The sequence below is a fragment of the Populus nigra genome, chromosome 5 (genome assembly GCF_951802175.1).
Source record: "Populus nigra chromosome 5, ddPopNigr1.1, whole genome shotgun sequence".
Taxonomy (NCBI): domain Eukaryota; kingdom Viridiplantae; phylum Streptophyta; class Magnoliopsida; order Malpighiales; family Salicaceae; genus Populus; species Populus nigra.
Window position 1 is genome coordinate 219795 of NC_084856.1, and position 13714 is coordinate 233508.

At 32.3% G+C, this 13714-nt stretch overlaps 1 protein-coding gene across 1 annotated transcript; it reads right to left on the minus strand.

Moving 5' to 3' along the window:
* Positions 1 to 3901: 3901 nt before the first annotated feature.
* LOC133694789 (3-hydroxy-3-methylglutaryl-coenzyme A reductase 1-like) lies at positions 3902 to 6887 on the minus strand. Its single transcript, XM_062116484.1, has 4 exons — positions 5709 to 6887; positions 5293 to 5474; positions 4507 to 4853; positions 3902 to 4342 (listed from the first exon to the last, which is right to left on the minus strand). Exons 1-4 carry the CDS (start codon positions 6701 to 6703, stop codon positions 4100 to 4102), a joined length of 1767 nt encoding a protein of 588 aa, XP_061972468.1. The 5' UTR covers positions 6704 to 6887; the 3' UTR covers positions 3902 to 4099.
* Between the last annotated feature and the right edge of the window lie 6827 nt (positions 6888 to 13714).

A 13714-nucleotide genomic window follows, 5' to 3' on the forward strand; every position in this document is an offset into this window, starting at 1 on the left:
GTCCGGTTACATATGCACACTTGCAAATGCCCAATCATCGTGGACACATCACCTTCCTTAGGCCCAAGTCTAGTTTGTCTTGTAGTGCTGTGGCGGCCCACCTTTTTAACACCCTGGACTAGGCATGCCTCATAGTCCACAGCCCATTGGCCTCATGGCAGGTCGTCGTCCGAGCGATGAACGACCACTTCTTACTTTCTTTCTTTTTTTGAAAAAAAAAACAAATTATTTGGTAAGAATTTCTTTTCGATAAATTTCTATTTTAAGGTGCTTTCAGAAGAATCGTGGTGCTTTGATGACCTCACATACAGTCAGAGTCTGAGATAGTTTTCAACCCATTAAAGCTTAAGGTACAATTTCATTTTTTAGAAGCTACATGGATTAATATTTTTCAATTTTACTTGAATATATAATTAAAGATCTCTTCGATATGTATAAATTTAAAGATTAAAATAAATAAACAAAGGGAGCCAGTGCCTCCTTTCCTCTCCATAGACTCATCCATGATTACGTAAGAATCATCATGGTGATGATATCCGTAGTAATGAGTCCTGGCATGACCCATTATCTTATCCAAAGCTCATGTTCTGAGTTGGAATATGATATTGTTTTAATTTTTTAAAGTTAAAATTATATTTTTTTTAATAAATTTTTAAAAAATTAATTAAAATTCTGACCCGATCAACTAGTCAGACCGAGCCGAGTTTGTATTATTATTATTTTAACATGTATGTTTTTTTTTTCGTTTTTTTTCTATCAAATTTTATTTTCAAAATAACAAGCTTTATAATTATTATTTTTTGAGTTTGTTTCTTTTTCTTTAAATTTAATACTTTTTTTATTTTATAAATATTAAAAGAACATTAAAAAAAGAAGCAATTTGCCAAGGTCCTTAAGCCATTCTCCCTTTATTTATATTTTAAATGACTATCCTTTTAGATACGAGTAAGGCAATCCAAACTCTGAGAGGCTAGCATCTTAATCAGGGTGTAAGGAAATTAAATCCACATTTAAATTGTTTGTGGCCATCTATCCATCTATCTATTGGCGTGTTCGTTCTCGCTGTGAAGGCGGCAATATTCAAGCTGGATCGTCCCCTTGAAATATGAGAGGATAGAGAAGAGGGTGTTAACTTATTTTTCCTGCAAATTTCAAATTCCTTATCCTCGATGAAATCTATATGATTGGACTTTAATCTTCCTGGCGCTCAGCTTGATCCCACAATCATAACCATGCATGTGTTTCTAGCTAGCTAGCGGAGTGTGATGGATGGATGGATGGATGGAGAGGGGATGGATGGGCAAGAAGACACATACATTTCTAAAGCTTCAAATTTAATCAACTCAACTCATGTTGTGGTGGCTATCAACTATACATCGATCCTCGGCACAGATGATATCACTGTGCTACCATGTTTTTATCGAGGAGATGCATGCATGCATGCATGCATGGGACAAACACAGAGAGCTAGCTCCAATTCATACCGGACCTGACTGACTGCCTAAGTAATACTGTGCTGGTATTTATTATTGCATAGAGAAGGGAGAAAAGGAGGAGGAATGATCTTAACACCTTTCTTTTTTTTTTCCCACTCCCACCTAACTTGAGAGGCAACTGTTGTTATTAATTATGATGATTAGCACTTGTTCATGGACTGAAACGCAAGTCCATTAAGCAACCACAAAATATCTCTCAGCACTAACAGCAAGTGCCTGTGCGTGTGCTTATTTTTGTCACTACAAGACAATTTTTTTGTCCAATGGAGACACAGCTTGTTCTCGCTGTTCCAAGGAATTAAGTTCTGGGATTTCTTTGAGCTAATATCCATGTTCTAGAGCAAGCAACGAAAGCATCTTAATTCAACGCAATTCATGGTTATTATAATTCCATTGAAATTGGACACCAATCAAACAAAGAAAGACCTCAAAAGATGTCCTCCGAAATGACAATGTGAAGGTGACTTGACATCAACCTTGAACAGGATTTAATTACATCCATCATCAATCATTAAACCCATTAAAATAACATAAAAACAAACTATTAATTTAATACTTTTCAGAATAAACAGTAATTTAAAAAGTATTTCAAATAACAACAAGTGCTAATGTTATGTCAAAGAGACATTATTAAACTCGGTGTCAGCACTTCGTCTCGTCGTAAGATTAAACTAATTTTTTATATAAAAAATAATATCCAAGTCTTAAAATGATTTTAAAAAATAAAATTGTTCATGATAAATATATAATAATGCTAATTAAGACTAAGTTAATATAGAATATCTCATTAAACCTGCGGTTCAGATTATATGACTCGAACAACATGATAAAAACACAAAGAAAATTATAAAGGTTTTTTTTTTAAAAAAAAAAGAATATTTTAACTTTTTAAACCAATAATAAGTCATTACACTTGAAGAGTTCAATCTAAAAAATATATATAAAATTTAATTTTTTAATAAATTAAATATCAAATGATGGAATTGAAAGAAAAAAAAAATTTAATCATATAAAATAATTCAAAAAAATAACAATTCAAAAAAATAAAAACAAAAATTATGATTACTATTATTATTAATATCATCATTATTATCATCATGATTACCAATTACTATTAAAGTCAATATCATCATTATTATTTACTACTAGGAGTTGGCTTGTATGTGATGTGAACATGTCATTAACTTATCTCAATTAAAAACTATTATTTTAATATTAAATTGCATCACTATTCTCAATCAAACTTACAATAAAAAAAATCAAAAGATCTTAATATCCCTGATTTCTATGAATTAGATCATTTTGATATGGGAAAATATGTAATTATACCGTGTATTGAAAAATAAAAATATCTAAATGTACCTACCCGAAACAATTAAACTTTTTACAAATAAGAGTATTTTAATTATTTTAATGTTCATTAAAATGATGAATATATATAAACATCATGAAACAAATCAATAAAGAATGAAAAAATAAAAATAAAAATAAAATAATGAGTGAAAAGATTCCAAAACACTATCGGTTGAAAGTCAATAAATATTTTAGCCAAGAGTATGAACATCACTCCACTATTCATTATGTAATGAATAGTAAGGTGTGTGTATATGGGTACAGGAAAATCACATGCCCTTTTAGTATAATCGCTACGTGTACAGACCATAATTCGTGACAGACCGAACAAACATTCCACAAAATGCAACTTTCCTGTTTGTTTTTGCGTTTCAAAAGCACTTTTGACAAAATTTAAAAATTTTTTATTTTTTTATTAACTTCAAATTAATATATTTTTAGTATTTTCAAATCATTTTGATGTGCTGATGTCAAAAATAATTTTTAAAAAATAAAAAAACATCATTAACATGTATTTTGGCATGAAAAGCTATTTGAAAAGCAACTGCAACCACACTGTCAAACAAACCAGCCCCACGGGAACCAGAATGACTTTCCAATTTAATATTATAAAAGGTCTCCCTCTCACTCTGTCGGGCAATAAAATGGAAATAACGAAAGACATAAAGACAACTCTCTCTGGCCCCCCCCCCAACTCCAAACGTAATATATTTCCCCCCCTCCCATCAACATCCAAGAATAGAGAGGAAATGGTTCTTAAACATTCGCAACAGAGCATATACCAAATATTGGGGTGGGGAGTAGCTTTCGCCTCCTCGTCATCAGAAGATACTGCCATGCTTGTACCGTGTGACACAGAGCACAGAGCACAGAGCACGATCATCCATCTTCTCATCCCTCTCGCCCGCCCACCTCCGGTAGTGATTGCAATTATAATAAATATTGATTCTCAAAAGTTATTTTTTCTTGTAAATTTATTAAGATAATATATTTTTATTTTTAAAAATTAATTTTTAATATTAACACCTACAAAAACATTAAAAAAAAATCAATTTGAAAATAAAACCGATCCCGCAGCAAAAACAAACACTCTTATTAATATTTACAATAGCAGCTTTACAACTGTGTGCGATCTAATCAAATCTCACATGGGTACCGACAGCATTGGACCCCCACCCCCCCCTCCACAATCTTCTATCTTTCAGGCTGTTTCTCTTTTATTTCCCTTTCAATGGACCACTCCCTTCTCTCTAAGATGCAACTGTGGATATATCCTTGCTGGACCTGTTGTATTTCATGTGACTCTTGACAAGTTGCCCTTGTGCAATGGCAGCCATTAGAGAGAGCTCCCCAGCTAAAACTGAACCAGCCACTATGTTGGCCAAGAGTACTGAGTTGGAGCCAGCTGCCTCTCTGCTTGCACCCTTTACACCAAGTAAGTTCAGGCAAGCAGACTGAGATGCAAGTTGAGTTCCACCCCCAACTGTACCCACCTGATAGAAATACAAATCCTGTCAGCTTAAATCACCAATTACCAAATAAAAAACTCCAATAATGAAGGATCATAATTGTTCGAATAATTCAATAAACTCAATTCTAATAGTTTAAATCATTACATAAAGAAATCCACTTGTTTAAAGACTAATAGTTTAAGTACCTCAATGCTAGGCATAGTCACAGAGATGTGAAGATCCTTTCCATCATTGACAGCTTCCATCATGGTAATGCAGTTAGAACTCTCAACATTCTGTGCAGGATCCTGGCCAGTGGCTATGAAGACGGCAGAGACAATATTGCTGGCATGAGCATTAAATCCACCAAGAGCACCAGCAATAGCAGAACCAGCAAGATTCTTGAGCATGTTGAGCTCCACAAGGGAAGCCACACTCGTTTTCAACACCTTCTTTACTATCTCTTCCTTGATAATTGCCTCGCAAACAACAGATTTTCCACGTCCACTAATCCAGTTTACAGCCGCAGGTTTCTTGTCCGAACAATAATTACCTAGCCAATTGTGAAACATATAAACTCCATGAACTTCTATGGACACCAAAGAGACACTTAAACCTTAAATGAAGAGTGTAAAAGAAAATAATGACTCGGCCCTGAAATGAAAAAAAGAGGTAAAAGGAGAGCCTATCCCGACTTTTTCAAAAGATGACTGTAAACTAGACAGATGTTCACACTCAAAACAACAAGACTGGGATCCAGAACAATAATTTTGGGACAGCAAAATTATGACTCACATATGTCCAGTAAAAGCAAAAGCTAAAACAAAAGGTCACTAAGCAATACTCTTATACTCTTAAACGACAAAAAATATCAAAAATAGCTGACCAATGTCAACACCAGAGAGTATATGAAGAAAAACTGCAAGACAAAGGCAACTTAACCAACTAATGAAGTCTTTATCCGTGTAGTTAAGAAGAGACGAGGAAATCACCAGAGAGGCCAATAACTTCCATGTCAGGGAAATCAGCCTGAAGGAAATCAAGCACATTCTGAACCCCTTTGGAGACCATGTTCATCCCCATTGCATCCCCGGTACTGCATTTAAATCTGATATAAAGATTCTTCCCAGCCATAGCGCATTGAATTCCTTGAAGCCTCCCAAACCTACTTGACCTGCAAACATCGTTAAAAAGTAGGTGGTTGTCAAAAATGGAAATTCAATTTTTCTTTTCCTTCCATTACAATCTACATAACTCAAGTTTCCCTTTATCTTCTTGTTAAATAAACAAAGCAACTACATAGAATATCCGAAAATCCTAAACACCATAGATACTGGTAGACATCCATCAACGTCAAAAATATCTAAAGCACATAGACAACTTAAAAGAGAATCCAATGAAAACTGACCTGTTAAAAACAACGGACAGAGTATCAAAATTATCAGGATCCTCCAAGAACAACTTCAATTCTGAAGCTCGTTTTGCCGTCTCGAATCTAACAACAGGAGCTCTAGTCATTCCATCTGCGTACAATACACTGCTAGCCCCACCTGAAGCGTAAATCGCCTTACACCCTCTGTTCGTACTCGCGACCAAACAACCCTCCGTCGTCGCCATTGGGACCATAAACTCCATCCCGTTTAGCGACAAAGGGCCGGCAATCCCCACCGGGATCTGTACGTATCCCACCGGCATTTCGCAGCACTGTCCTAAAATCGAGTCATAATCAAATCCTTCAATAGGTAAACCCTCTAAGGACCTCCCTGTCGTCCTCTGTAACGCCTCCCGTCGAATCACAGCCGCTCGTTTACAATCACCGAGCTTTGTTTCAAGCGAATAAGAAGGTAGTGTTCCTTCTGTGACGGACTTTACGATTTCTTCATCTTCTACGGAGGCTAAAGGTGTAATTATTGTCTCATGATTGGGTAGTTTGGGAATGGGATCGATACTTGCGGGAGGAGGGCAAGTAACAAGACGGTGATCTTTGTTGATGAGGAAATTAGGATTATCGGAACCTTCTAACTCCCACGCGTCATGAGAAGAGCGCGTGATGAATGATTGAACGAAATCGATTCCAAAAAAACCTAAAAGGTAAATAAAGGAAGCCATTAGGGAAATAATGGCGGCGATTTCGGGGAAAGTAACGACATGGAGTGGCGTAGAGTTACGGATCTTGTCACGCCAACGGTAGAGGAGGTAGTAGGCTACGGAGAAGAAAAGCGTGAAAAAAATGGCGTTTGTTAGGTAAAGAGGGAGGGGAAGCGCGTCCGATGCTTTCGGTGGCGGTGATGGAGAGCTGTTGTCGATGGAAGGAGGAAGTCGCTTCTGATGGAGATGGTGACCACCACCATCTTGAGAGGAGTTTGAGCGTCGAGGTTTAGGTGGACGGCGGCGGGTGTCCATCCGGATATGCCCGCGGAGATATTTAAACTGAGAATTGCTTCTTCTGTGTGTTTTTTTTTTTTTTTTTTTTTTTTGCTTGAATTGAAATGGAAAGAGACTGAGAGCAGTGGCGGGGCGTGTTGCTATAAGCTTGTAAGCCTGCCTGCCTGCCTGCGTGTATTGGCTGTGGTGAGCGTAAATTGAGAGTGTCAGGAGAATTTTATAAGGCAAGCAAGAGATGACACGAGTGGTTCTTAACACGTGTCTAACTTTTGTTTACTTCTCTGTTGACTCCCGTTGGCGTTACAAGAAGCTTCTCCTTGTTTGCATCAAATAAAACGCAGCTAGTATATTTTCCCGCGATTCGCCGTAAATCAATATAAATTTTAAAAAAATACTATAAGTATAAAAAATATTTTAAAAATATTCTTAAACTTAATTAAGAATTTATATTTTTATATTTAAAAAATACTTTAAAAGAATTTATTTTTTTATTTCAAATTAATATTTTTTTAGTGTTTTCAGATCATTTTGATATGCTAATATCAAAAATAATTTCTAAAAAATAAAAAATATATATTATTTTGATGTATTTTCAGATGAAAAACACTTTAAAAAGCAACTGCTACCACACTTTTAAACACCCTCTAAGCATATTAATTTTTAAATCTTCACTTAACTCTCTGTTAGATCCAAGATACTTGAATCTAACAACCATGACAAATCTAGAATGCTTGAATCTGACGATAATACCAGGTTTAATCTATTAGCCTACGCTTCACAGCATGCTGAACAAATATTTTTAAATATAAAAATATGTTAAGAGTGTGAAGAAATCTTTAATTGTTTTATTCGACCTAACTTAACAAGTCTATTTTGAAATCTCCAAATTTAACTATTTGTCTAACTCAAGTTTCAAACTAAATTGTGCAGAGTTGTTCTAAATTAAATTAATTGATTTCATGAATTCAAATACAATCTTGATAATTGTTAAAAACATGGCTTAACTTCAGATATAATTTCAAGGTGATAACTTTTTCAATAAAAATTAATGGGTCAATGACATATTGGATTGAACTTAGTCCCCTAGTGAATCGTGTCTTGGACTCCGTTGACTTTACTAATTTGTTTTTTTGTAAAATTTTGTTTTAATTATAAGATAAAATATATGGTAACAAAATTAATAATCAATTTAAAAATAAAAACGTATTTGAAACAACGATAACCATGTAAAAAACAAAAAAGATAAAATAAATCATCCAGATTATTCCTCAACCAATTCAATTTTAAATAATAAAATCAAGAAAAAAATATTAAAAAAATAATGAATAAAACATCAATCTAATACCATAGTTATCAAACTCGACCTGATTAGTTAAAGATTATTAGAGTGATTTCTAAGTGTTTTGGGTTGAGAATAGGATTTTAAAAGAAAAAACCAGCTACCTTGATTTTTCAAAAAAACCCAAAATCAACTTGGAAACCATTTTTTTCATAGTGGCTGAAAATCGGGGTAGGTGGTTTTTTCTTTTAAAAACTCATTTTCAACCCAAAACACCTAGAAATTATTCTAGTAACCTTTTTAACCTTTAAAAGTGTAAAAAACCGGTCAAAAATCCAAAATCAACCTGGAAACCAATTTCTTTCCTGTCTTAAATATGGTTTTTAGGCACTTTCAATGTAAAAAAACACTTAAGTCAAACTTTTCCCATCATATAGAACTATTTGGAACAAAAATCTAATGTTTTAGTGGTTAGAATCGAAGAAATGATATTTTTCTCTCTCTAGATCAGATTTCAGCTATCCTGTCTCTCTCTTCTCACCCACTAAGGACAAAAAAATGATGAAAATAAAGTTTAGTGCCAAATAAGATTGTTAAAAATTCAAAGGACCAGTCACCTCATAGCAAACAAATATGGAGGACAAAAACGTACTTCACAAATAAATTTGAACGCGCCACCCATGTCACCCTTGTTTTACAATTCAGTCCTCTGGCTTAACCTTGACAATTAGATCATGCAACAACATCATAAATTTTTTAAAAAATATGAACCTTTTAAAAATTTGTCCAACACTTGGACGGAAACATAAAATTAATATTTTCATCCACAATGCATTAAAAAAAAAGTTTATTTTTAAAGATTTGAAATAAATCACTTAGAAGTCAACATTTTGTTTCCATTTTTTTCTATTTGAATATAACAAATTTATAAAATAAATTGCAAAAAAAAAAAATTTTTTGCAGTTAAGTTCTACTGTATATAAATGAAAAATTCTGCTTGAATGAGGCAGTGTTTGTTTTTGTAGTTCAGTCATGCTTTTTAAATTTTTTAATTTTTTTGACTCAGGCGCACGGGTCTAGACCCAAGGCGCTTGAGTAAAAAAAAAAATAAATTTTGGTAGCACGATTAGACTACAAAAACAAACATTGCCTAAAAAATTAAAGTTTTTGCAGTTCAATCATGCTTTTTTAATTTTTTAATTTTTTCGACTCGGGCGCACGGGTCTAGACCCAGGCATCTTAGGTCTCCCAACCATGCCAGACCTAAGGTGTATGGGTTTAACAGTCATGCCTGATCCAAGATGCTTGAGTTTAGCAATCATGCATGACTTAACAAACAACAAACAAATAGGGTAATTCTTCACTTTAGTTGTCAAGAGAGAGAAAAGAAAAGAAAACACAAATAATCAATCATCATCAGCAATCCAATCATTATTTGTCTACATGTGCCACTGCATGTGGAAAGAGGACACGCGACAAATAGCTAGATTTGGCCACTAGGAAGCATCACACACGCCTCCTTAATGGTGCAAGCGCCACCCATTCACTGAAAAAAAAGGCAAAAGAAATGTTTCATGAAAATATGAGAAATTAAAAGTGAAATTACTACTATAATTCACAATAAAAAAATTTCTTGATATACATTTTGTTATAATAATTGTTTTTATCCCCGCAGTTTTATTGATTCCTTCGCGTTTTCAATATCAACATAACATGAAATTTATGCTTATTAGGTAGAAATTTATTTTTTCTAAAACTAAATTTTTAAAAATTTTATATGAAAAAATTGTTCGATTTTTTTTATTTAAAAAAACTGATGAATGACAATAAAAACATCTCTAATAAAAAAAAAGTCACTTGGAAGAGACAAATTATTAACATAGTTTTTAAATTATATAAATATATATTTTTTGCATGCATTATTTTAACAATCCATATGTGTTTTAATGTATCTTATATTAATATTTTTTGTTCTTCTGAGAAAAGCCATTGAAAAAAGTTATGAAGGTGAAATCATGAATCTTTAAATGATTTATTTTAATGTTTTTGGGTTTTTTTAATAAATATACATGGATGATTTTTTATCTGGATTTTAGCTTTTCATTTAATTATAGCTGCAAGATTAAGAAATAAAAATTAAATTGCTTGTTTTATTTTTTAGGAAGCTGCCCTAAGTAATAGGCAAAGATAGCATTATATATAAGATAAGAGTTTAATATCAGCTATTATCATGTTTATCAAAATTATTAGAGACTAGTTTCATTGTCTGATATATAAACTGAAGAAATATATATTCGTTGATAAAATAAAATAAAAAAATACAGAGTAGTGGTTATTTTTTTTCATGCTAATTCCATATAGATTATATTTTAAAAAATTAAAATGAAATATTTTCGTAATTGGTGGCAAAAGCCAGGGGTAAAATATGGAGGGGGAGACCACCTTATTGCTGTTACTGTTTGGTAGGGAGCTGCCAGTTGCTGGCTTGCTGCCCTCTGTGTCTTTTGGGCTGGCTGAGCTTCTGCCATCTGTAATCATTGATGTGCTGCTTCTTGATTCATGACATGATCATGATTCATGCATGCCCCTCCGGCTCACGTGAGATCCAGGCAAGCAACTATTTGTGGGACCCCTTTTTTCCTTCAATTATGAGGTTTTACGAGCATATTATCACGTGCTCATCGCCCAGGGGAGTTCATGATCAATTATTGATCGGTCTCACTTTACATGGAAGAGCTGGGATAACTAAGAGTCAAGTTATTCATAATACTGAGAAATAAAATAGATTTTAATTAATCTCATTCATTGATTTAGCTTATGTTCTTTATAAAAATGATATTTAATTAAAAATATATTAATATAATATTACAATGTTAAAATGATAAAAAATCATTAACTTAATAATTTTTCATATAAAAAAACAAGTTGAAATGTAAACACTATTAATCTGATTCAAAATTAAATTAAAAAAATAAATCTGTTGGATTTTGCCCATGAACGTAATTGCATGTACCCATGTCGAATATCTCTATGATAGGTAGATAACATAACAAGGATGTTTTAGAATTTTTTTGCATAGTTAAATATTGTCGTTATTCAAGTGGCGTAGTTAATAAACCACGAGATTATAATATTCAACTCAACACATAGGGTTTTTCGTTTTTAATAGTTTTTTAAAAAAGAAAAAAGAAAAGAAAACGGATTAAATTTAAATTTTTAAAGGAGAAGGAAAACGCTAGAAGATACCTTGTCAGGTACAGCTTTATTGAAAATCTAAAAAAGTAAATTACTAACCCCACAGCCTTTTCAAAATTTATGGTGGTTGCTAGGGGTGTTTAAAAAAACCGAAAAACCGATTAAACCGAGAAAACCAGAAAAAAAATAACCGAAAAAATCGAACCGTGAAAAAAAACCGATTAAACCGATTAAAATTTTGAAAAAACATACCGGTTCGGTTAGGTTTCGGTTTTTTAAGTTTGGAACCGGAAAAACCGAACCGAACCGAAACCGGAAAAAAACCGAGCCAAACCGAGCCAAAACCGAGCCAAACCGAGCCAAAACCGAGCCAAACCGAAAAACCGAGCCAAACCGGTTTGAACCGGTTTTTGCTCTAAAAAACCGAACCGAACCGAACCGAAACCGGTTGGTTTGAACCGATTTCGGTTCGGTTTCGGTTTTTTTTTTAAAAAAAAAAATTTCGGTTTGGTTACTTTTTTTGATAAAAACCGAACCGAACCGAACTGTGAACACCCCCTAGTGGTTGCCTGTAAGTGTAGATTAAATTGTTTTTTTTTTAAATAATTTCTGTTTAAATATATATTAAAATAATATATCTTTTAAAGTATATAAATTAATTATAAAATTGTTATAAAAATAAATTCATTTTATATTTTTATTCTTATATTCTCAACAGAAACATGTTTAAATGTTTTTTAATGTTATGGAACATCAATCAAACACGGTTCAAATCACGCTCGAAAAAATCCATATACTAAATGCCCACGAGCTAGCATGTATCAGGTCCATCGACCGACCATATATTAAGGAAAGAAGTGGTCCGTCAACAATATAATTAATTTGATGATTATGATGTTATCTGCTTTGGATCAATCTGAAGATTGAGAATACTACAAGGTTACGATAGGTAATGGAAGCAACAAAGTGATTCTCCAACATAATTGATTATTTTATGAGAAATTATTAGAAAATAATATGAATTATATTTTAAAATTTTATTTAACAGGTTAAGTTATTAAGTTGTGATTTTTTTAATATAGTATCAGAACCTTATTAATTAAGCAGTCATGAATTCGAATCTCATCTTTTTTATTTATTTGATAAAAATTAAGTATAATATAGTGTGAATTTATGTAGATTTCAAATCCAAATTTTTTTTATTTAATGGGATATGTTAGAAAATAATATAAATTATATTTTAAAATTTCATCTAATAAATTAAATTATTAAATTAAAATGATTTTTAACCAAATTTACACTAAGTAATAAATAGGGGGCAATGCTAATGACTCACCGGCGTTTCCCTGTTAATTTTGCTATTCAAAACTCAGTTTTGTATAAATGCGTCAGTGAGGATGTGATCGATCAGTGCTTAATCCTACTATCAACCTTACTATATATTAAGGAAATCAAAAGTTAGTATGACGTGGGGTGAATATGATCATATTTTTCTTTTATACACTTATGTTTCATAATTATCAAACTCCGAACATTAATTGTTTCCAGGTATTTTTGGCTAACACAACCACCAAATGAAAAACGACATATTCTCCGAGCATGCATACATAAATACTTATGAAGTTTTAAAAACTTTAAATAGCTTAGAAATAAGATTATTAGATTGAAAAATCAGTTAATCAATTAACAATCTAATTTATTTTCTCTAACCAGAGTGATTGGTAGCTTATACTTGTGTTTGGTAAGCCAATGTGACTTATAACTAGTACATGCAAGATGTCTTCTTTGGTGACTGTGGGGACTCTTCGATGTTTAAATAAATAACCTTTTAAAGAGAAAATACAATAATATTTCAGAAATAGATGCTCTAAAAATATATCTGTAGTAGAAAATAAAAATTATAAACCTTTATTTTGAAGGTCTTGTGGTGTATTTATAACCCATGAATCTTGTCATTTTGTAAAGAAAATGTGCTAGAGTGTAACTTCATCTTCGTGATATTTTAAGTTGTATTGTGAACCGTAATCCGCTCATTTCATCCAGCTAAAAGATCGTATTATTGTTGGCCATAAAAGATTTTAATACATTTAAAGGTTTTGGTGGAGTATAGACTTGTTTGATTAATTCTATCTGTTGAAAAATAATTCATCTATGATTTTATATAAAAATCTATAAAATTGATGTATTAAACTCAATTATTTTTTGAGTTAGGCTAGTGCCAGACCTGATATGCCTGGACTTGGTATATTATCAGGTCTAATTATGTCTGAATCTGACCAGTATCAAATTCAACATGCTCGGGATTTGACAAATCATATTGATAAAAATTTATACCCATAAATATGTTCCATCACTTTCAACGTAGTGTTTTTTTATGATGGTAGAGTTACACGGGAGTGGAGGATGCATCCTCCAACTTCACCTCTTTATGAAGTGTTTTTAGGTCCTATTTATCTGTTTTGTTTTAAAAAATGGCTTTTATATATATATATATATATATATATATATATATATATATATATATATATATATATCCACCTTCATTTATATAGAAG

Excerpts from the sequence above, each read along its gene's own strand:
- LOC133694789 (XM_062116484.1), bottom strand. The coding sequence starts at position 6,703 with ATGGACACCCGCCGCCGTCCACCTAAACCTCGACGCTCAAACTCCTCT. Across the intron at positions 5,475-5,708 it reads CTGTCCGTTGTTTTTAACAG|GTCAAGTAGGTTTGGGAGGC; the intron begins GTCAGTTTTCAT and ends CGATGTTTGCAG. Across the intron at positions 4,343-4,506 it reads TGACTATGCCTAGCATTGAG|GTGGGTACAGTTGGGGGTGG; the intron begins GTACTTAAACTA and ends TATTTCTATCAG.